General features: G+C 46.0%; 2 protein-coding genes across 2 annotated transcripts; one reads left to right on the top strand and one right to left on the bottom strand.

The window, feature by feature from the left end:
* The first annotated feature begins 784 nt into the window (after positions 1 to 784).
* Positions 785 to 3222, top strand: LOC131261909 (uncharacterized). Its single transcript, XM_058263767.1, has 6 exons — positions 785 to 840; positions 1070 to 1106; positions 1197 to 1280; positions 1357 to 1502; positions 1578 to 1751; positions 2513 to 3222. Exons 1-6 carry the CDS (start codon positions 785 to 787, stop codon positions 3039 to 3041), a joined length of 1026 nt encoding a protein of 341 aa, XP_058119750.1. The 3' UTR covers positions 3042 to 3222.
* Positions 3223 to 3631: 409 nt separating this feature from the next.
* LOC131261900 (germinal center kinase 1) lies at positions 3632 to 21346 on the bottom strand. The gene is made up of 9 exons (XM_058263752.1): positions 20651 to 21346; positions 13790 to 13885; positions 13199 to 13327; positions 9160 to 9669; positions 8927 to 9072; positions 8638 to 8833; positions 7892 to 8560; positions 7626 to 7798; positions 3632 to 5692 (listed from the first exon to the last, which is right to left on the bottom strand). The coding sequence occupies exons 1-9, from the start codon at positions 21344 to 21346 to the stop codon at positions 5650 to 5652; spliced, it is 2658 nt and encodes an 885-aa protein (XP_058119735.1). The 3' UTR covers positions 3632 to 5649.
* Positions 21347 to 21701: the final 355 nt, after the last annotated feature.

Here is a 21701-nt window from a genome sequence, read left to right as displayed (position 1 = left end):
GTGCGATGTGGTGTATGTGTGACCGGAAGAGCGAGAGGACGACGACGACAATGTCGTGCAGACCGTGTGTATAGTCGGTCCGTTTCACTTTATTGATCATGTTCGCGGGCAGAAAGTTGGTGTGCTCGCGTTCGCATTTGTTTGTTTGACGTCTCACGGGGTGCAGCCGTCGTGTTTTCCGTGCTTTTTTCCACCCGCGCCGAGTGCAGTGGGTTGTTTTAGTTTCGCCAGGTTTTTCCTATCGTTTGCAAACCGTTTGCGTACGAATCGATCGAAACGGGAGGTGGAAAACAAAGGCTGATCCATAGGAACGTTTGGGCCTGAAAAATGGTAGTACCTTTCGCATAAGGTGCGCGTTTTCCATTCTCCATCCCGTGACCAATTATCCGCGTGCGGGAACAAAGAGAGTTGTCGATGCGCTTCGAGGTCAGGCACTAGAAAACGAGTTGCGGTGAAAAATGAGTCATTTCTCGACCACTACAAGCTATCGCCCCCATCAGGAGACGTTCCTTCCCGACCCGGAAAAGGGCAAGGAGTGGCCCTCAAACTCGTGCGTGTAATTCGTGTGGCAGTGTGTGCGGGTGAGTGCATGTTCTCTGGTGTAAATTAATGGTTTCCGCTGGATGCGTTTACTCGGACGTGTTACGCGCGTACGCATGGCGTTGGAGGTACAAATTCCGCTGGCCGTCCCGTCATATGATTACGGGTTGTAACACACGCACAGAGAGCAGTTCCTAAAAGGACGCGGGCTAGCGCTTGTTTTCCGGCACGCTGATGCGAAACAATGGGCAACTGCCTCAAAGGATGCCTTTCGGATGACACCAATGGAGGGCGAACGGGGTAAGGAAATCAGCAGGGATGAATGAAAATGGTTGCTAGGAAAACCAAAGGAAACACTCTTCAATTCCTTTTCTGGTTCTTTGTATTTTTGTTAATCACAGTAATCTTACATTTGTTTACCCCAACTTTATCGAACTTCTTTTTTTCCTACATGTGTCTGCGTGTGTTTGTAATCGATGAAAAACCAATCGATCGAAACAAAATCATGACATTCTAATCCTTTCTGCAGCCGTACGCGTTTGAATGCCAGCGACAGTCACTATGAGGTACGTAATCAGAAACCGATCTACAATTCTGATATCAGAATGTTTTGTGATGAAAAACCTCTATTTTAAATAAACCATTTTCCTCCTCAGATCTTACTCGAAGGAATGCAGGGCACGGGAGGGAGGCAGGAGGAGGAGGCGGACTCGCACGAGGCAATACAAATCAAATCAAATGTAAGTGTAGCTGCAACTTAGCTGTTATTCCTCTGTAAATATCGCAAACTGTTTCTATGGTTTTTATTTTTTGCAGGGAAAATGGAACATTTTCCGTAAATTCTGGACAAGAACGAAACCGGTTGACTACGCAAGACTGAACAAAGCAAAACACAATAATTTTTCGCAACGACCCTCGACGGGGCCCAACCAAAGCAAACATAATCAGCATCCTACGTCAGGGTAAGCACCACTGTGGGGGTAGGGGGATGCAACTGACAACGCATTCTATTCTCATGGCCTTCTCCGATTGAACAGATTCGATATTCAACTGCAGTGCCTCGATGCACATTCTTTGCTGCTCGTGTCGAAGGATGGCCATCGGAAAGCGACCGCCGGCTACAACGATCTGCAAACGGACCAAACCTCCACGCCCGGCAGCTCGCTCGATCTGGAGTGGGAGAACGACTACGGCTACCAGCATGGCCAGTGGTGAGTGTCACGAGTGCCACGTGGCGTTGCTGATGGAATGCAATGGAGACGCCCGGTGCTTTATGTCGGGTGTAAATTTATCACGTGTCGAAAACATTCTGGAACTGGAGCATAGGTTGGATTGGCCAAGACCCGAAGGATCCAGATGAACACCAAGGATCCAGATCCTTAGTACAGACTAAAAAGAAAGGATTCTAAATTTGGAGTATAGGTACGATTGATCTGGATCCGGTAGAGTTAACCCACGTCAAGGATCTAAGTACAGATTTTGAATTCAAAAAACAATCGGATCAAAAATCCGAGTTCAAACTTAAGGCATCTGAAACTGAATGGATTTATCCGGATATGATCCCACATCAAGAGTCGATTAGACTTAGATCCCAAGCTCAGATTAAAAATATTTGGCATCTAGATTTGTCTTATTTGGACTGCGGGATAAGTATCCCCTGGAATTAGGATTTGTCATCCGTCACCAGTTTCTGCAGGGATTCGGAACAATCTCAAGTCGGATCGCGTCTCAGTTGAGATCGGATTTTCTTATTCCTTTTAAAGCCAACACGTTAATACAGAATTGTACTTTTCGTTTTCGTGTCTATTCGCCGAAAGCCACCGGTCTATCCAGCTTGTAGACAACTCAGATCGATTCACCTGATGTCTTCATACGTCTCTAAACACACTTATAGAGTGAACGAAGAGAATACTTTAACGTCAACGAAGAGAATACTTTAACAATCTGTTATTCTACATCGTTTACTTCCAAGGTTAACTCAAGAGGAAGACCCGATGGGGATGCCTTCCCATTTGGGCAGCTTTCCAGCGTCGGTACAGGAATCGGTATTCAAGATCGACGAATGGTCGACGCTCAAGCGAAGCAAAGATCGTATCAACGCACTCCGAAAGCGTGACCCGCTCATTCATCAACCTCCAGCGACCGCTCTTAGCCAAGCACGGTTGCGCGCCTCCACCGACGAGCTGGCCGGTTCACTCGAGAGCATCCGTGGGACGGCTGGCGATCTGCTAGGACATCGTCGCTTTCCACCGGCGGTCGCTAGCTTGAGTAGCGTCGATCGGATCGCACACGGTGGCTCATCGGACCTGTCGCACATATCAACGACCCCCGAAGGTTCGCTCGAATGGGACGTCGACCAGGACCGGCAGCTAAAGTCCGAGAACGAGTCGCTCGACTACGACACCAAGGAGCTGCTGCTGGAGATCGAGCAGCTGAAGAACCGCGTCCTCAGCGAAACGGGCGCCACGCTGAAGGTCACCGACGAGCCGACGCTCAGCTGATCGCCGAGTGCGTCCGGAAGCGACCTTTCCGGAGATTGCTTTTAAAAAGCAAGTGTTAGCAGAGCAGAGGGCGATGTGATCGTCCACGAGTGCACGGAACGGAAGAGAACCCTATCAGATCCGCGTTTAGAGTTTAGTATATTTACTGCGTGTTTGTATTACTGTAATAGCACTGTCGGGGAGGGAGAATGTTTAACAACAACAACACAAAATACTCCAAAGCAACAACCGAACACTTAAAATCGCATATTTAAACCTCGTTACTACAAACAAATTAGAACGATCAACGAGCGCGGGACGAACCATATAGTCACGAACCCTGGTTCCGGTGTGAAATTTGTAGACAGTTTCCATTTTCCCGTTTCCTACATTCTGTTACCCGAACGAGTTCTGTCCGGGGGTTTTTCTTACCAAGTGGCGCAGGGAAGCGCGCCGAATATCTAACCGTTGCCTCTACCGTAGCTCGTACGTTATATAGAGAATATATATACATATATCCAAACGCCCGTTCGCGGTTCTGTCTCCCGTTTTCCGCTTCCGGACGGCTTAGGTGCATGCATCGTCGATAGATTTATATATATACACCAATTTATACACTATAAACGTAAGCAAAAGATGTTATTCGGTTTCTTTCCTTCTTTTTTTTTCCCTGTATCATTTCTTCGCCATTGGCGCTCCCATATATCGTCGTTGTAACTAGAGTGCCCTTCGTAGGTTTTAATTTCCCCCCTTCACGGGTAGTTTGTATTGTGTCGTGTTGAAGAGGTTTTAAGCGAAGAGAGCTGAAGAGAAAAGGCAGGTGAGAACAAAAGAGCTGAAAGAACAAAAACTCTTACTAGTAAAAACAAACAATAACGAAATATAAATTGTGCATTTGTTGGCCTCTGTTGTACGGAGTGCAAAAGTCATAGTGTTAAGTGAATAAATATACGAACTAAAGATAAAAAAACGGTCCTATTTTTCTTACTAACAACACAATAACACAAGACACACGTTCGGATCGAAGGCAAACATTACCGAACATGTGTAATTCGCGGTTCAATTGTATTAATAAAATATTTCGTTTTCTCCATATGTGATTTTATTGTTTTTCATTCGTTTTCTTGTTTTCCTTCAGTAATGTTTTATTCTGCACTTACTTTTTTTTTCTTGGCATTCGTTCTGTATTCCTAGTTCTTATTCTCCTTCGCATATTTTATAATTACCTTTATCTTCGCTCATTCTCGTCCCTTAACATATACCGTCGGGTACAAACGTTCGGTATGTACGTGTTGTTGTTCGTGTGTATGTGTGTGTGTGTGTGTGTCTGTGTAAGGGAAGGTGTGTTACATCGTGCAAACAAGTACAGTTTTTCCTCTAGACATTCATCCACATCATTGCATTCATCTTTGCATTGCTGCTACCTTCTTTTTATTTAATACATTTTATTCTCTATCATTACACGCCACCGTTTCAACACGAACTCTCCTTTCTTCTTTTGTGTGTGTGTGTGTGCTCTTATTGTGTATTAGTTTGTTTTTATCATTGTTAATTGATTCAACTAGTCACTCCGCAGTACGAAGGCTCCCTAGTTTTTATCCGAGCCGGGGTACCGCTCGGCCGCAGGTGTTGTGTAATGGGATTCAATGTTGCATTTATGTCTTGGTGTATAGTAAGTCTTACTTTGTATCATGAACGCTAGAGTTTGTCTTATTAGATCGTTTTTTGCCTTTGTCGGTCAACCGGGTTTTTTTTTTGGGGGTCTTGTAGAGCAGGATTATCATGATTCAAGCAGGGATTTACCGCAAAGGATGAATCCCCACATAACGGGACACCCTTTTGTTCGAACATCGTCAACTGAACGCTATGTGTTGAGCTGTGTCTCTTTTATGCATTTGTCAGTTTTTAGATTTGTTCTAGTATTATAAATAAACCATCGTTTCCACAGGTGTTTGAAAGTATATCTACTACCGTCTTACCCACGTCGTGTCTTCCACTTTCAACTGACATGTCGTTTATTGTACAAAATAAAATTCACTTTCCTACCGATCCTAACCCCATCTTCATTTCGACGCGCTTTTCTTACACCAATTAGTCTGATTACCTGTTTTACCACAGCATTAAACTCTACGCATTCGGTCGACAGTACAACCAATCAGAAACAAACATGCATACACCGCGCACGGGAGACGACGGTGTTAGAAAAGTGATCATGCTTTCTGTATTATCTCGAATGGATTGAACGAAAAGAAAACAAACAACAAAACAAAACCCCTAACAACAATGCTTTTCACGATCAACACGCACCCGTAGGAATTGTTAATCGTTCATCGTTTCAGAATGGTAATATCAATATCGCCATATCGCAGTAAAAACAAAAGCAAACAGGAACAAACAAAATAGAACAATAGAAGCTAGCTAACTTCTTAACTCTACCTATCAGGCAAAATCAGGGATGTACATTGTGTTGTGTCGATGAGAGAAAGATCAACTTGAATCATGAAAAGCTAAATTAACCATATTTTTGTTTTTGTTTTTTTGTATTTGCCGCTAACAGACAAATCATGACCTTTGCGTTCCAAAACCATTTCTCGCTGGCAAAATGAAAACATGTATGTACATGTGAAACCTAGTAAAGGACGGTCATCTTGGAAGAGTTACCGGAAGCTCGTCTAAACGGAAAGGGGTGGAGGAAAAGAGAACGAGAAAGAACAAAATGATATAAAAATATTTGCTTTCGTAGGAAAAAAAGAAACAACACGTGATCTCAAACACCGTTTGTTGCATCGATTGCTAATATTCACAGACCTAATTTATATGTTACTATACAGTACAAAGAATGCAGTTGGTGTGTTGTGTCAATCTTTCGTTTAGTTTTTAAGTGATTTGATTGGAAATTAAACTATTATCAACGGTTATTGGTATCATTACAGAGAGGGGTTGGTTATTGAACTGAAAGGAAGGCACGGTAGAAAAAACCTTTACATATTTTGGATCGTTTACGTGGTTTGCATTGATTTTCTTGATTCTTGACTGCAGAAGCTAAAGAAAAGAAGTAGAGTCAAAATTACAGATAAACAATAGGGAGAAAAAATAGAAAATTATTCAACAATACATTTCTCTACTGTCTTTTATCTGCACTTCTGAAAATAAGATTTAAAAAAAAAAAGCTATACAGCTATTTACAAGAAAGGAGTAACAGAGCATGGTACTGCATTTGTTCGTTTCTGGAAAAGGGACGCAAATGGGTGGAATATTTAAAACATTGTAGCAAAACAAGGAAATATAATTTACAGGTTACAAAACGAATCAAAAGCATGTCACGTAGAACTTGCTCGTGGCGGGGTTAAAGTTACCCAAAGCAAACACTTTTAACTCTTTTATTGTGTCGTTTAGCTCAAAAGATTACATTTGAATATGATTTTCAGCAACCCCTTTCACCTTTCTCCTTTCCCTGCTTTAGTTCTGCTAAACACGTTATCATCGAACATGCAACACATCGTTTGTTTCACCATATTCCATTTTGTTGTCCCGTGAATTTTATGTTTCTATTTCATGTTACTCTTGAATCCAGCCCGGGGGATAGCGATCCCACTTAATGTCTAAATAGCAAAAAACGGACAATATTGTCATCGACTTCTGAACTGTGATTACTTCTTTATACGTTTCATCTTCGTTTTACTGTTACTTTTCTTTGCATATCGGTACGTTCCAAATTCGAACGCCATCGGGGACACCTTTGTCTCCCCACAGCCCCCCAAACCTTCTCATTGCGAATCACAATCTACTGCTCTCGAATGGAAAAGCCGACAATTTCACGCAAACAGTTTATAAGTTCTTTAAACAACGAATGATTTTAAGTGTGTAGATATAAACCAGGATAAAACTCATTTCCAGTTCGGATAGCTGGCAAAATGGTGAACGTAAAATGGACCACATTTCTGGCTTGGCGTGTCAAACTAAAAGCGGTTAACCGATTCGGTCTCTATCGCTTTATCCGGGAATCGCTGAAAGTAGACGTAAGGCAGCAAGAAATAGAAATTCGGAATGCAGATTTTCGTTTTTGCTTTTCGGCTATTAGGAACTGTGACCCGAGCCTTTCCTTTTGGGTTAATTTTGGAGGTGCACTAGAAAATATTGTCGTGGGATAAGTTGCTTGCTGCAAGACATGGTTACGCGTCCCAACCAGGTCAGGTATCGGTAGTGTAAAGAAGTTATATGTGAGGGGAGTTACAACATCTAACCACTGCAAAAGTGGGGTGTGTTAGTTTTGAGTGAGAGTGGGCATTCTATCCAGAAAAGTTTAGCAAACTGAGTTTTCGTACAAAAATAAGGATGCCTTTTCGTGGGTGAGAGAGTGTGTGTGTTGAACCGCATGCGCAAAACTGTCACGAGTTTTTTGTTTACATGATAAAATATTAAATACATAGTAGTAACCAACAATCGAACTTTAGCTCTAAAACACCGTTCCATCACCATCAACCACTATCGTTCACCATCATCACCATCATCACCATCATGATCATCCCAGCCAGACACCAACAACGGCGCACCGTCCGGGTAGACCGAGACCGACCACCTGTGTCCAGACGGAACAGAACCTACCGTGTCACCTTGTCTATAAGCGTATTGATTCGCGTCTCGGAAAATCCGGGCACGAGTTTGTGGATGATCTCCTTCACGAACAGATCGCTCACACCCGGACTACTCCGCTCGGCGCTCTCGAAGGCCAGCCGCAGGTCACCCATATCTGAGCCGCTGTTGTAGTTTCGCTGCATCTAAAAGTATAAAAATTGGAGTTACTTTGTTGTATATCTGCATTCTGGAACTGTATCCCATTCCAAGATGTTACGTTTGGGATTGTCTCCTACCTCCGAAAGCAGGGGGAAGATAATCGCCTTAAGACAGCCACTGTTTGCCGTCGACGCCGTCGTGGACGATGTCCGACTGGAGCCTTTGCTGGAGTTATTATTTACACTCGTAATACTGTTGGTTCGCGGGTTGCCATTGCTGTTGCTGTTGGTGTGGCTCGGCGATTCCCGTTCGGCGCGCCGCAAACTGCTGCTACGCTTTTCCGGTTCACTGCCTCCTGCTCCTCCCGCCGATCCACCGTGATTGTGGTGACCACCGTCCGAGGCGATCAGCTTCCGCTGCTCCTTGCTATCACGATCCCGATCCTTTTCCGCACGCTCTATCCGCTCGCGGTGATCCCTCTCGCGATCGCGCTCCCGTTCACGCTCCCGGTCCCGTTCGCGTTCCCGCTCACGATCACGATCGCGCTCCCGCTCCCGCTCCTTCTCGCGATCCTTCTCCCACTCGGCCTCGCGCTCGAGCCGATGGTGATCACGCTGCTGCTGCCGCTCTAAGCTCGCTTCCTTCTCCTTCTGCAGCTGCATGGCGGAGAACTGGTTCTGCATCTCGCGCTCCTTCCTCGATTCCACGATGATCGGGCTGGTGGTGCTACTGCTGTTGTTGGTGGCATTGTTGGCCGCAACCAGCGTCGACGAAGACTGGTGCGATGGCGATGTGGACGTACGTGGCTGTTTCAGAAACGGAAAACAAGCACAAAGTTAGTCTGAGTTTCCATCGGAGAGTCCGTCTCAACCGCTCTGCCTACCTGACTCGTTTTTTGCTGATTCAAATTGTAATCCCTATCACGGTTTGAGCTCACTCCGACGTTGCTGGTGCCGTTATGCTTCACCGGTGAACCGAGCGGGTCTTCCATCACATTTTTGTTAAAGTTGTTAAAATTCAATCCCTTCACCGTCATGATCCACGGTTCGTCGAGATCACTGTCCTGCTTGGAATCCTCACTGGAAACAAAACAAAACGCACACACACACACACACATATGTATTCAAGCTTCTTCTTCTTCTAATTTTCTTGCAGTCACGTTTTCAACTTACGAGTCTGAATTTTCCGACTCCGTTTCACTCTCTTCGCCCTTCTGCGTTTTCCACTTCTTGTACCGATCGATCAGATCGATCAGGTAGGAATTCTTCTTCGCCTTCTTGATGAATGGAAACTTGAGCAGCTCCTTGGCTGTTGGTCTCTAAAATTGGGTTGGAAAAACAAGGAACAACAAGACTTGTGAGTTTCGTGTACCCCAATCCAACCCCACCTCAGTTGTATGACTTACATTTTCTGGATCTTTGTTTAGGCACGCTTCGACAAAATCTTTGAATGGCTTCGTGTAGCTACCGGTCAGCTGCGGTGGATTGTTCTTCGGAATGAGAAACAGCACCCGCATCGGGTGCAGCTCGCTGTTGGGCGGCTCGCCCTTGGCCAGCTCGATCGCCGTGATGCCGAGCGACCAGATGTCGGCCTTCGAGTCGTACATCGACTGCTTGATCACCTCCGGCGCCATCCAGAACGGCGTGCCGACGAAGGTGTTCCGCTTGGAGGTGGTGTTGGTGAGCTGGCCGGCCACGCCGAAATCGGCCAGCTTGACGTCGCCCAGCTCGCTCAGCAGCACGTTCGCCGCCTTGATGTCCCGGTGCAGCTTGCGCTCGGAGTGCAGGTAGTCCAGACCCTTGAGCACCTCGCGCAGGATGATGGCAATGTGCATCTCCTCGAACAGGCCCGCCTTCATCAGGTCCAGGGCGGACCCGCCCCCGAGGTACTCCATGATGATCCATAGCTTGGTGCCCTGACCGCGAAATGGTATGTAAAAAATTCAAATTAGCAAACTCTCACCGTTTCATTTTTTAACATCTTTTCAGTGGCATGGAAGAATCGTTTTAATCGAAAGATATCTGACCGCACGATCATCTTCTCTCACCGTGAGGGCAGTGGAGGTGGTTTACATGGATTTCTCCACCGAACACATTTGTCTGGTGTGCAACCGCACGGAACCGAACGCCAGACGGTACCATATTTAACGCATTCTTTTTCCACTCCAACATCCACCCCGGACCGTGATAATCTTTTTTCCCTCCACGATGGATATACTGTGCACAGTGAGGCGGAAAATTTCGTTCATTGTTGCAGCAGCGCGTGCTTCTTTCGCTTTTCGTTGGGAATGAAAATAAAAACTCTATCCACAGTATCGTGGGTTTCCCTTCCGATGAAAGGGGAAAGTGCTAGCAAGACACATCAAAGGGAATGCATTCGATTGCCAGGTAGAAGTGCAGTCCGATGCCATCGGCAGTTGGTTAAACTTTCCTCTATGCATTCTGATGATATCTTCTACATCTGTATGCGAAAATGTGGCAATGAATATTGCACGATATGATAAATGTATGGCTGAGACGGGAGTAATAAAGTTGATTTTCACATCAACGAATCTAAACGATGGAAACCCAAATTTGTTGGAATTCACAAAATCTATTTTTAAAAGGAGTTACTCTAGCTCTAAAAAAAGTGTATTATAAAAAAAGGCTATACACGTGTGCAAGTTATAAGAATTACATAAAACAAAAATTAACGGAATCTTAAATTAAAATTTGTTGGCATTACTCTTTCAAACAAGCAAATAACTCAAAACGTAAAATAAAACTTTTTAAAATTAAAATTTAACAGTAGCAATACATTGAAATAGTCTAAAAAAAATGTCTTTAAAGCCATCTCTCTGTCTGTGTAAAGCCATCTTTAAAGCCAAGTCCAGAGTGTTCCGAAAAATAAGTAAATTTGCGCCGAATTCCAATGTGCCAAGCAAAACCCGTTGTGCTACTTTTTGGACCCCTTTGCTTGTTTGTGGCCTGTGGGTTTACCGTATTTTGATTGGCCGATTATAGATGCGAATTGCCAAACCCAACGGACAAACACACCTCCTAAAGCGCGTGCCACACAAAAATAGCCCTCCCCCCAAGCACACCTTCGGTATGGAAAGCGATTCCGCGGTGACATTCACGCACGGCCAAAACTCGCGGCGAAAGCGAAGTCGAAAACCAAAGGCAAAGGTAACAAAACCATGTGCGACCATATTTTGCCAGCATATCGGAAAGGGTCACGGCAGCGAACCGACCACTTGGGGGCTTGAACATGGACGATAGTGGCGTATGACTACCGCTAGGGTATGACTCATAAACCACACTCGCGTCGTAGAGTGAACCCACCCTCCTTCCCTTTTGCGTTCGCTGGGGTGAGTTCTACAGTTCACCGTTGTTTCGAGTTTACGGCGGCACGACCGCGGTCGTTATTAAAACAAACACGCACAGCCGGCACACAGTCCTCCCCCCAGGGGTACCTAGGGTTAGGGAACCAGGCACTATAAAGTGCCGCGCGCGACCAGCTTTGTACTGATTTAGATAAAAGTGATTTTGAACCGGGACTCCACGGTGGGACATGGGTTCCCGTGCCGTGCGGAAATAGACACTTGAAATAATCCCCCGAACCAAGCCGCAAGTTCACCACCCAATTCCGAGCGAAGCGACGTTGGGAATACACCTCAACCTGCCAGCCATGGAGCTGATGATGGATACCCGCGCGTTAATTATGCTTCTGACAACCCCATCCATTATCGTTCTGGCATCACGGGCAAACATGAGCGCTTCCCGACCATGGGGAGGGTGGGGCCGAGGCCGAACACAATAACATGCCAATTGACATTCACCCTGCGTAACGCTCGCCATCCACTGACAGAAGGGTCGAAGAAGAAAGCTGTCCGTTAAAGGATTTCAAATGCTACTCTCTCTCTGCGTTAGAGCTTCACCGAATGGTGCGGTTGAATATTTCAGACAAAAATTAGACGAAGAGGGAATGGCTAGCGATGCTAAATTCCCGGGCCCGGTGAACTATGGTTCATCGTACGTGGCTAGGTTGAACGAACAAACAACGGCTTGTGCGCTGCTCATCCTGATCCAGTGTGGCGACCTCCAGAGCTCCCGGTATCTTTCCTTGGGGATCGTGAATAGTCAACTAGCTTGCACGGGTCTATATGTGGCATTAAACAAATTGCAATACCATTTTGGATACCGCATACATCTACATGAGGAGAATACGAAGTGCGTAATAGAATAGTGAATGAGCACCGGATATTGACGGATGTACACAAACAACGGCGATGCACTTTACAACCTGCATGAATGGCTTCTTAAGCTTCCAAAATGGTTCCGAAACCACGAAAGCTAAACAGGTTAACACATTTTTATTTGCAATTCAAGTTCGAACCCATTCCGGGGAGGTGTCAGTTACTTTATAAATGACAAATCGCAACGAACTTATAAAATATGCATTTCATTAGAACGACATTCGATCGCAAATGCGTCCATTCTCAAACGATCAACTGCGACCGTAGATTGCGGTCATAAATGTTTGATTGCAGTTTTTGTTGCAAAACTTACATGGAACCGAACGACGGATAAATTGTTAATAACAAATGACAACCGCTGGGGTAAAGCCGTAAGTCAGTTCGTCACATTCATTCGTCCATTGAATAATGTCACCGATACTGAAAGTAGTGTCCAGCCACTTCCCCCCGCTTGTTCCGATGGGTCACGGTTTATTTTTAAAGCTCCGTCAAATATTGCCTCCATGTTCAAGGTTCCATTTTAACCAAAGGTACCCCACTACCCAACCTACCACCCTTTCGGAACGCGGAGAAATCGAACCAACCGAAGTGGGAGGGGGGGGGGGGGAGTTTTGCCGAACGTCGAATTCGAATTAGCAATTTTAAGTATGCTGCTGCCTACGAGCCATAACGAGAGTGTGTTTATCTGTGGCGAGGGGTTTGTATGCTAATTCTCGGGTACAGATGTGAAGGTATTTGTTTACCGTTGCCACCGGGGCAAACGATCCCCGGGGACGGGGGTAAGGGGCGGACAACAGATGGAGTCGTTCGGTGGTGGACGAAAACTGCGTCTCTAGTGGGACGACGAATGGTCAACGCGTCAACGAAAAGAAAAATACGAGGAGATAAACATACAACACCCCTTCAATGGGGGGCCGGGGCTCACTGGAGATGGACAACGCATGTCTCGTAGGAGACGTTCGTATATGACATCTTGTAACTGATTAGATCACTATCACCTTGCCTGTCTCCTGACGTCACCATAAATTCACCACGGAAAGGTACGACCGGAGGACAGTTGGCATGGAAAGCGGATATGGCTGGATGGAATTTATTACTCTCACATTTTAAATGACACCACCTCCTAATCAACCCCGTTTCGATAGTTATCTTTCGCTTAGAATAACGCCACCGTCGAAAATGAAATCCAATTTAATCGCACACTTACCTTGAGGTATGAACCGAAGTACTTGGTGACGTACGGTGAGTCGCACTGCGATAGCACCATAATTTCCTGCTGTATGTCCTCGATCTCATCTTCGGCCTCTTCTAGATCGATGATCTTTATTGCAACCACCTGCGGTAGACGTGGAAAAAAAGCATCCGTGAGATACGGTAAGGTTGGTAGCCAGATAGAAAGTTAAAATAGGAAGGAGTGTCTGCGATAGGTGGATGGATAATTACAATCCCATGTTCACAGTTCGCAAGTCGCGTCGTGTTATCGTGGAACAACTGGTCGGCTGTGAACTCCAGCTGCTGGTGGAAAGTATGTTGCCATCCGTTTCTGACAACGACTGAACGACACTATTCCACCACCGCCAAGGATGGAGTAGACAGACGGGAGGTTCTGAATACTCCATCCTTGCGACATAAGGATTGCATTACTTCCTCGCGCGCGGGTTACGAACGGTAGGGAGAGGGAGGATATTTATCACCAACAGCAAACGATTGCCAGATAAATCGGGCTCCCTACCCCGCCAGCACCGGCGAGAGCCGGCGAAATAGGACCAATTGTCAACCATTGCCTGGTGGTGCTTACCTGCTGCGTCCGGTTGTCAACACCCTTGAACACTTCGCCGAAGGATCCTTTGCCGATGCGCTCCTGCTTGGTGAAGATAAGCTCTGGGTCGACTTTCTGCAACGGGAGGAGAAGAAAGGAAATGAGATATTAGTCCGGTTGTCAGCAGACCTCGGCTCCAGACGTGAAGCGACCCAGTTAACTACACTACACCAAGAACGGTTTGTTAGAGAGTCCATTTTCCATTCGCTCCTCCATTCGGTGAAATGAATGGTGTACTCCGGGACAAACAATGGCCATGGCGACAAGCAATCTTCGTACAGTGTGTGTTGCTGCCTCCTCACACCGTCCGAGTGTATGTGTATGTGATTTAATTAAAAACTTTTCAATTAAACTTTAATTCGTTTAAGTGTCTAAGTATAACGTAGTCGTTAGGAATTGGGACCTAGTGGAGACTAGAAGCGTTCGTTCTCGAGAGCGCACATGTCGAGCTAAACGAGATGTCAGTGATGTATGGCCTTGGAACGTCCCCGACATGTTCGTTCAGACTTTCATCGTTTCCATAAGGCAAAGGTTCATGATGAAGAAAGTGCATACTTGCGGCTTCTAAAACGTAGAGAGCGGAGACTCTTGAATCAATTTCCATGGCGTTATGATGAATTGTACAAGAAGTGATCAACTTGCGCGGAGATTAATATAGTCTTCAACACATAGTTGCTATATTTTATTGGCAGGACATACTGAGACTCAACCAGAAAAATGAAGTAAAACGCAAAAATTTAGAGTTAAGCCTCTTGGAACCCTTAGTACTTGATAGACTAAAGTAATAGAGTTGTCCGTTTGGTTTGATGACATCCATTTTGCTAGTATCGTCAACTCTTCTTGACCGAACAACCAAATAGACGGAGCAAACGACTCAACTAGGGGACAACTAATGAATGTCCACTTTGAAAGGTCAACAAGGATACATTTCTCACTCCGGCCAACATCGTGGTGATTGAGCGATAAACTATGGGGAGAATGTCCCGTTCGCCTGGATGTTCTTCTTTGAGGCCGAAGTCACAACAAGCTGACGTCACGCGTCCGTAAAAACCCTTCGGGGTGAGTCAGCTGACTTAAAGCCGGAGTCTCCGCCAACGAAATCCGATGCAGGAGTATTGCACCGAACTAAGGGCTAAGACGTCGCACCGACGTTGCTAAATATATGATGTAGGAAGGTTCGATAGTCGGCAAGGCAAGGTTGTACATTTTTTATTCCCCGTGTTTCTAAACACACTTCACCCGCGGGGGTTTTGGGTTGAAGGTACCGTCGTGCCCATCACCACCATATCATGCAAACGGAGCGAACGAAGAAAACGCTGCGGAGGAAGGTAGGTGGGCAGCAAATTGGCGAGGAAAAAATGAAAGTTAAATTACTCCTAATGGCGGCACGGAGGTTCGATCGGCTTCACATTATTAGTGAGAAAAAAGAAACACTTTTATCCCACTCACGGCCCCAACCCATCATCGTGACGTCGGACGGATCTTGGCGTTTACATTTGACTCATAACGTAAACCGTACCTTGATATTTGTGGCCCGGACGAGGAGCCGTCTCAATTCTTTCCTCGAGCAGCCAGAAAATGGCTCGTTCGGAGGAGCGTTAGGAAAAGGAGTAGGAAACCAGAAAACAATAGCACCCAATGAAATTCAATCGCCCTCCGCAAAGGGAGTGGTATGCGCATTAGACTCTCTGCGTACTTTACATACGTTTGCATAGCCTTTTGGTGGCCCTCCACACACACACACACAGCTGACGTTCGTGGAGGCGATGATTTCGCCGCAGAACCGTACAATTACGCCGAGCCTTCCCCAGGCCGAGCCACATTATTGCACAACGTCATAGTGGAGCGGCGTGACAACTTCGGGAACGTCGCTCGAGGTTCTTGGTGTTGGGGTTGTTTTTATTTAAATTTCATACTCTTTTTCCTTCCTATGCCAAAGGTTCATTTGCGCTGAATCATTTTCTAGCGTTACTTTACCCCCGGAACACTGAGCCCATGTGCGACAGCATAACTTATTTATGTCAATGGGGCAGTAGTTAGATAAGTTTCGCTTGACAGGAAAGGTCTACTTGAGTGGCCTGGTACCGCACGGGAACGATGCTCCACATTGTAGCCCTTTCACTACTTCAACGTTTGAAAAACCGTTGTCCAAACCGTAGGATAACGATCAAATTACTCATTGCCAAATGGCGGTCGAATCGGAAAGCGACGTCTTGTTTGGCGTGAAGTTTTTCTCTCCGTACTCTATTATTGTTCTGGACCGCCATTATGCCACACTCTGGCGCGGACTCGTAAAATTATGTCAAGGCGTGAGTCAAACCGTGGGCAAGCCTAACGCTTCGCCAGGCCGGGCCGTAGAAAGGGAAAGGGCATAAGCATAATACTACCAAATAAGGAAATACAACAGCAGCAGCACACACAGGGTGGTGGGTTCCTGTGGGCCGCGTTTAGTGTGTTTAACACCGGACGGGAGGTGGCAAAACAAAGAATCCACTATCTTATCTTACGCGACACTAGCGCAGCAAGCCACCAAACAATAACACTGTTCAAGTGTTCGCCACCACCAGAAGCATCAACGCCAACGCGCGAGGGCCAACGATGTTCGGCCATGGAAGGGGAAGGAAGTGAAACACCTCCGAATAGGGGGGAGGCCGGCACCGCCCCCCGTGTATAGGTAAAGTGCCACCACCCGGTACAGATAGCATCGGAATGTGGGTGACGTTTTCCATTCGTGCGCTATCTACGCCACCTCATACCCGGAGAAACAACATTGCGTTGCCCCACACTACCCATCACCCAAACCCCGCCCGCCAAGGTGTACTCATTTTCCTAATGATTGTTTTATCTGTACCAAGGGTCAGCAGAGTGGGTAACGTTACTTTTTGGATCGACGACCAGATAACGGAAGAAGGGAGTGTTGCTTTTTTTTCTTCAAAATTGAAATCGTGCTCGTGTTTCCAATCTTCATATCGCAGATCAATCGCGACGATCATTGTCAGTCATTAAAATGATTGAAATAAATGGTCACCGAAGCTTTGTAGATTCAAAAATTTACAGAATTATATAATGTTTTCTATCGACGGCGTATGTTACCGAGAAAATCATCCATTTATCGCAGATCTTAGCAGGAATGATTATACGTGTTCAACGCACATACACAATGAAAAAAGAGAATCCGAAATATTATCAAGTAATCAACGATCATGATACCGTGTCGATTCAAAACATCCGCATTGAAGTAAGGAGAAAAAGAACCGATCAACACGGATGTCATAAAGAAATTGTATTTTCTTTATTTACTCAAATAGAAATGGATTCAAAACAGTTCTATTTCTATTTCTTTTCATTGAAACTTTCGAAGCTAATAAATTATTCGGTAATTGACTTTGCCCCTACAGAATCAACAACCCATGTCGAGTCTAAAGTCGGTCAATAATCGAATATTTTCCCGTTACTTCAGAAGTATTTTTCTTATAAAAAACATTTTATTAACTCACCTAAATCATTGCTTCACAAAATAACAAACCTGCCATTGCTTATAGTAATATACACCCCATTTTGATTGTCAGAATAACATGAATGCATCAACAAGCGCTCATTGCAAAAACAGAAAAAAAACATTATTGCATCCGTCAATCAATCTCTAATCCCTTATCATTTAATGTATTTTTTATCGCGTCGCCAATTAAAACAATCTCGCGAAAACAGGGTGTGAGGGAAAATCGTTCGCTAAACAATGACTGCACCCCGCGGGAAGATAGGGTGGAAGGATGGGTTGTTTACAACCGTTTCGAAACCCTCGAACGTCGCGAAAGGGGCTTTTTCAATGTCGATATTTACATACATTGGAGCCTTGTGTGTTACCGATATCAGGCGACCATCGCGCGCCGGAAAACACATCGTACGCGCCACTACCCACAACCCAGCGGAGGAAAAACTCATACAGAAGCGATTAGCAGCAGTAGTAGGCGCTCGTGGCGCTTCCGAATCGGAACTCGAATCGGAAAAAAATCGTGATCCGTACGAATGAGTTTCGGAGCCAATTTGGATTCTCTTTGCTGAGGCGAATCTCGGCGGAGGAGTTCTCCTGCACATTATTGCCGCGAGATTTGAAAGATAAATACCTGCGCCGGCGGTGGTGGCGGTGGCGGGGAAGGGAAGCCGTCGCCGACATCCTGCGGAGGTTGGGGAGACAAAAGAAGAAGAAGAAAAAAAACGAAGCAGACTAAACCTAAGCACACCGTAATGATGAAATCTTCCGTTAGCATAACGTTCGCCCGGGGAGTAGTAACATGAAATGGAAAATCACAACTTTCGATACGCCGGCGAGCGGATCGTTTCCATTCCGGCCGCTTTACTTTTTTTTTCTTTTCTTTTCTTTTCTTTTCTTCCGCACCAGACGCAGGCCATTAGATTTTCCAACCCCCACGCCAAGAAAGGGAAAGGGGGCATTAGCGAGACGAGTGAAAAGTGAAATCAGTCGTGTTCAGTGTTTTGCGTTTTTAGACAATTTTACAAACATAAATTCCGCCGCCCGGCATGGAAAGTTTGACGATTTCATTCCGAAGGGCGGGAGAGAGGGAGAGAGAGAGAGAGAGAGAGAGATCGTCCGATTGAGGCTGCAATGGTAGAAGTAAAAGGGTCCGGAGTAGAAAGCATCGATAAACGCGAATTTGATCGAGAGGGAATTAAGTGTGAGGCGGGAAACCCTTTAAATGAAAATAAATTTGGAACAAAATTCTTTAAATGCTTATGCTTTTTCACACTGTTGTCTTTAATCGGGCATTTCAACAAACGAAAGGGCCACCCAATAAGAACTGCAGCCCTTTCGGGACAGGCAGTAAACGATGCCTTTTAAGGGTCCTTAGCTATTTCCCAACCGAACAAGGCACAACGCCACGTAACGATCGTCGCTCAGCGTAAACTTAACACCAAACAACACTCCGCTGCTAAAGCAAAAGGGCAGATAGCAGAATATGCGCGGAAGATTTAACGCGACGAAACACGGTGGATGGAAAACTCACCCTGCCGTGAAGGTCTCAACTTTCAGTTCTTGGCACAACACCCGGCACCTCCGGTTTCCAACCTTCTCATCCGGCCATCCAACGAACCGGCGCAACCTTGCTAAAGGTGACACGGGCCCGACCGGGCCTCCAAAATGGTTAAATTCCGCGTGGTTTGAGGTTTCTTGAGCGCGAACTTCGCGCGGCTGCGACAAAAAAAAAGAAGAACAACTGACGAAAAGGTTACGACAGCGAACGGCACGCCGAGCGAAGGAGGCCCACAATCTTTCATGTCGGAAAGCGGCGAGTCCCTTGCGCTGCCGACCGATCGAATAAACGGATCACGATTTGTGGCTTCGATTGAACCTCGGAATCATTACTCGCTGCAAGCCGAAAGTGGAACAGGTCACACGGCCGTTCTCGCGGCTTTATGTAATCGTCAGTTAAATTTACGAATTAAATCCACAAATTACTCTATGGAGGGTAATTGTGTTTTTACATTTGTGTTTTTGTTCATGAACGCATGTTTCCAATTATTCCATCATCGCTCATGTTTGGCAAACAAAAGTGTTTATTATTTGTGTGCAGTGTGGAGAAGCTTAATTATTCAAATACACTTTCGATGTCAAGCCTTTTGAACTTTTGTCAAATTTTGTTCCAAGTAATATCAAGCAAAACTCTCGGTATTAATATTTAGTCATCGTGGTTGAGGTGAAATTTCAATAAAACTCCATGGAAAACCAATAAAAAATTTCATCATTTAAACTCTTCGAAAGCATTAGAAATATTCATTACAAGTTTTAAAATCGATTGATGGTTATCAGTTCCAGAAAAAGTCTCAAAGGACGGGATGTAATTGAGCTATTTTTTTCTATTTTGTAGATAAATTGTTTCTCTTTTTTTCATGAGTAATATTTTTAATAAGGTAATTACTACAATTTACTTTTAATTTGAAATGGGAATTGCCAATGTTAAACCATCTAAGAAAATTGATTTAGTTTTCAATCTTCAAAGTAGCATACCACTTAGATATCTTGAATTTTTCATCCAAACAATTAATCTTTTTTGCAAATTAATAATCATTATAAAGGCTACTTTACAATTTTTCAATTATTTTAAGGTCCATAGAAAGGTTGATAAATAAAGTTGGCTAGAACTTCTTGCGTTTTGGTTTTGAAGGGTAAAATGAGAAAAATTTGTTCCTACACTCGAACAACAACTCATTTCTGGTGTTTCATTGCCGTCGATAAATCCAACATCGTGACAATTGCGTAAAATATGAAAAACGATATATCGAATAACACAAACATCCGCATACTACCACTCTTGATTAATTAATGACCACTACCTTCTTCCCTCCACGAAGAGCGTTCAACGTCAAGCCTTTAATTGCCGGGTTCCAGGTGTAATTGTTGAGCACTACCTGAAGAGCCCTGAAGGGGCCAGGCCAAAGCAAACGAACATGGCAAATGGCAGCATGTGCGCTCCTCGCCTTCCCCCTCTCCCCCTGTGGATAATAACTTATTTTATTTATTTACTTCGGCCGCACGCCATTTCAGAAATGCATCGCACCCCCCGCCGTCCGATGTAGGTTACGTAAATAATAAATCAACAAAAACGCAGAACAGTGCACTGCGCACGGCCGCAACCGACGTGAGAACGCGACTGGCGAGGTGGACATAACGCGCCGTCGCACGCGAACGGCCCAAGACAAGACCTTCTTTTCGTTTTATGTTTTCGTTTCGGAGCGGGGTTTTTTTTTAAATCGCGTCACCAGAACCACGATAAGTCGCCATTCAAGATCCGCTTAGGCAGAGGGTGAAACCCTCCAACTCACCAGTTCTTCCGGTTGCTGTAAAAGCGTGCGTCCGGCACCTCCTCCACCACCATCGTAAGCCGTCGGTGACCGTGGGCCCATGCCGTGCTGGTGGTGGCCATTGGCTCCCCCGTTCGCCAGCGGGGGTGAGCGGCCGTTGGGGGCGCGCTGTTGGTGTGGCACAAAGTTCGGCGGAAGGGAGTGCAGCTGCTGGGGACCGCCACCACCGCCTCCGTTGTGATGCAGCTCGTACATCGAGAGGGGCCGGGGTGGCTTCATGCCGTGCTGACCTCCACCCTGTTGGGGGAGCAGGTGCGGGGGGGCGTGGTGGTGGTGCACCGGATGGTGGTACCCGTTGCCGGTGTAGCTGGCGGACGAAATCTCCGGAAACGAGGGTGCCTGCGAGAGGGGCTTGATGTCGTAGTGTGGATAGCGTCCTCCCGGATCTCCTCCCGGATCGCTCCTTCGGACACCTCCCCCACCGCCATTCCTCTCACCACCCCCGTTCTGTGAGCTCGGATGTGGCAAGCTGTACGAGTTCCGGTAGCCCGGCTGGTTCCAGTGCGGATTGTTCGGGAGTGTCGTGGCCGCCCCATTCCCGACGGCCGCTCCGTACATCGGCGGCTGATGGTGGTGGAGCGAATTCGGCCCATGCTGCATCGCCGCCACGCCAATGTCCCGCCACATCTTGCGGGCCCTTTCCTCGTCGCGCTTCATCCCCACTTCGCTTTGGTTACTACTTCAGTAATTTTCTCCTCCTTCGCGCGCTTCGTTTCTGTGACACTCCCAACAACAACAACAACAACACTTTCGTACGTGCTCTGATTACTCACGATCGCTCATCAGTAATGGAGCTCATGATTCGCACACAGCATTCGACCCCCGCGTGGAAACGGAGGCTCGACGATATCGAGATACACCTTGCGGGACGAAACGTGCTGACTAGAGGCCCGGTACCGTACCCACAACCACGACCACAACCACAAAACACTCCTCCAACCGCCAACCCGAGATGGCACACCAAAACCCGATGGTCTGAACTGTCGCGGCGGGGATATGTAACACGAACTCA

Source organism: Anopheles coustani, chromosome 2 (genome assembly GCF_943734705.1).
Source record: "Anopheles coustani chromosome 2, idAnoCousDA_361_x.2, whole genome shotgun sequence".
NCBI lineage: Eukaryota > Metazoa > Arthropoda > Insecta > Diptera > Culicidae > Anopheles > Anopheles coustani.
The sequence above is the reverse complement of the archived record's forward strand: the minus strand, read 5'-3'. Positions and strand labels throughout refer to the sequence as shown.

What these genes read in the sequence shown, in the direction of transcription:
- LOC131261900 (XM_058263752.1), bottom strand. Translation starts at nt 21,346, where the DNA reads ATGAAGCGCGACGAGGAAAGGGCCCGCAAGATGTGGCGGGACATTGGC. An exon ending in TACAGCAACCGGAAGAACTG is followed by an intron (nt 13,886 to 20,650) that starts GTGAGTTGGAGG and finishes CTCCCGTTGCAG; the next exon opens with AAAGTCGACCCAGAGCTTAT. An exon ending in ATCAGCAAAAAACGAGTCAG is followed by an intron (nt 8,561 to 8,637) that starts GTAGGCAGAGCG and finishes TTTCTGAAACAG; the next exon opens with CCACGTACGTCCACATCGCC.
- LOC131261909 (XM_058263767.1), top strand. Translation starts at nt 785, where the DNA reads ATGGGCAACTGCCTCAAAGGATGCCTTTCGGATGACACCAATGGAGGG. An exon ending in ACCAATGGAGGGCGAACGGG is followed by an intron (nt 841 to 1,069) that starts GTAAGGAAATCA and finishes TCCTTTCTGCAG; the next exon opens with CCGTACGCGTTTGAATGCCA. An exon ending in CCAGCGACAGTCACTATGAG is followed by an intron (nt 1,107 to 1,196) that starts GTACGTAATCAG and finishes TTTCCTCCTCAG; the next exon opens with ATCTTACTCGAAGGAATGCA.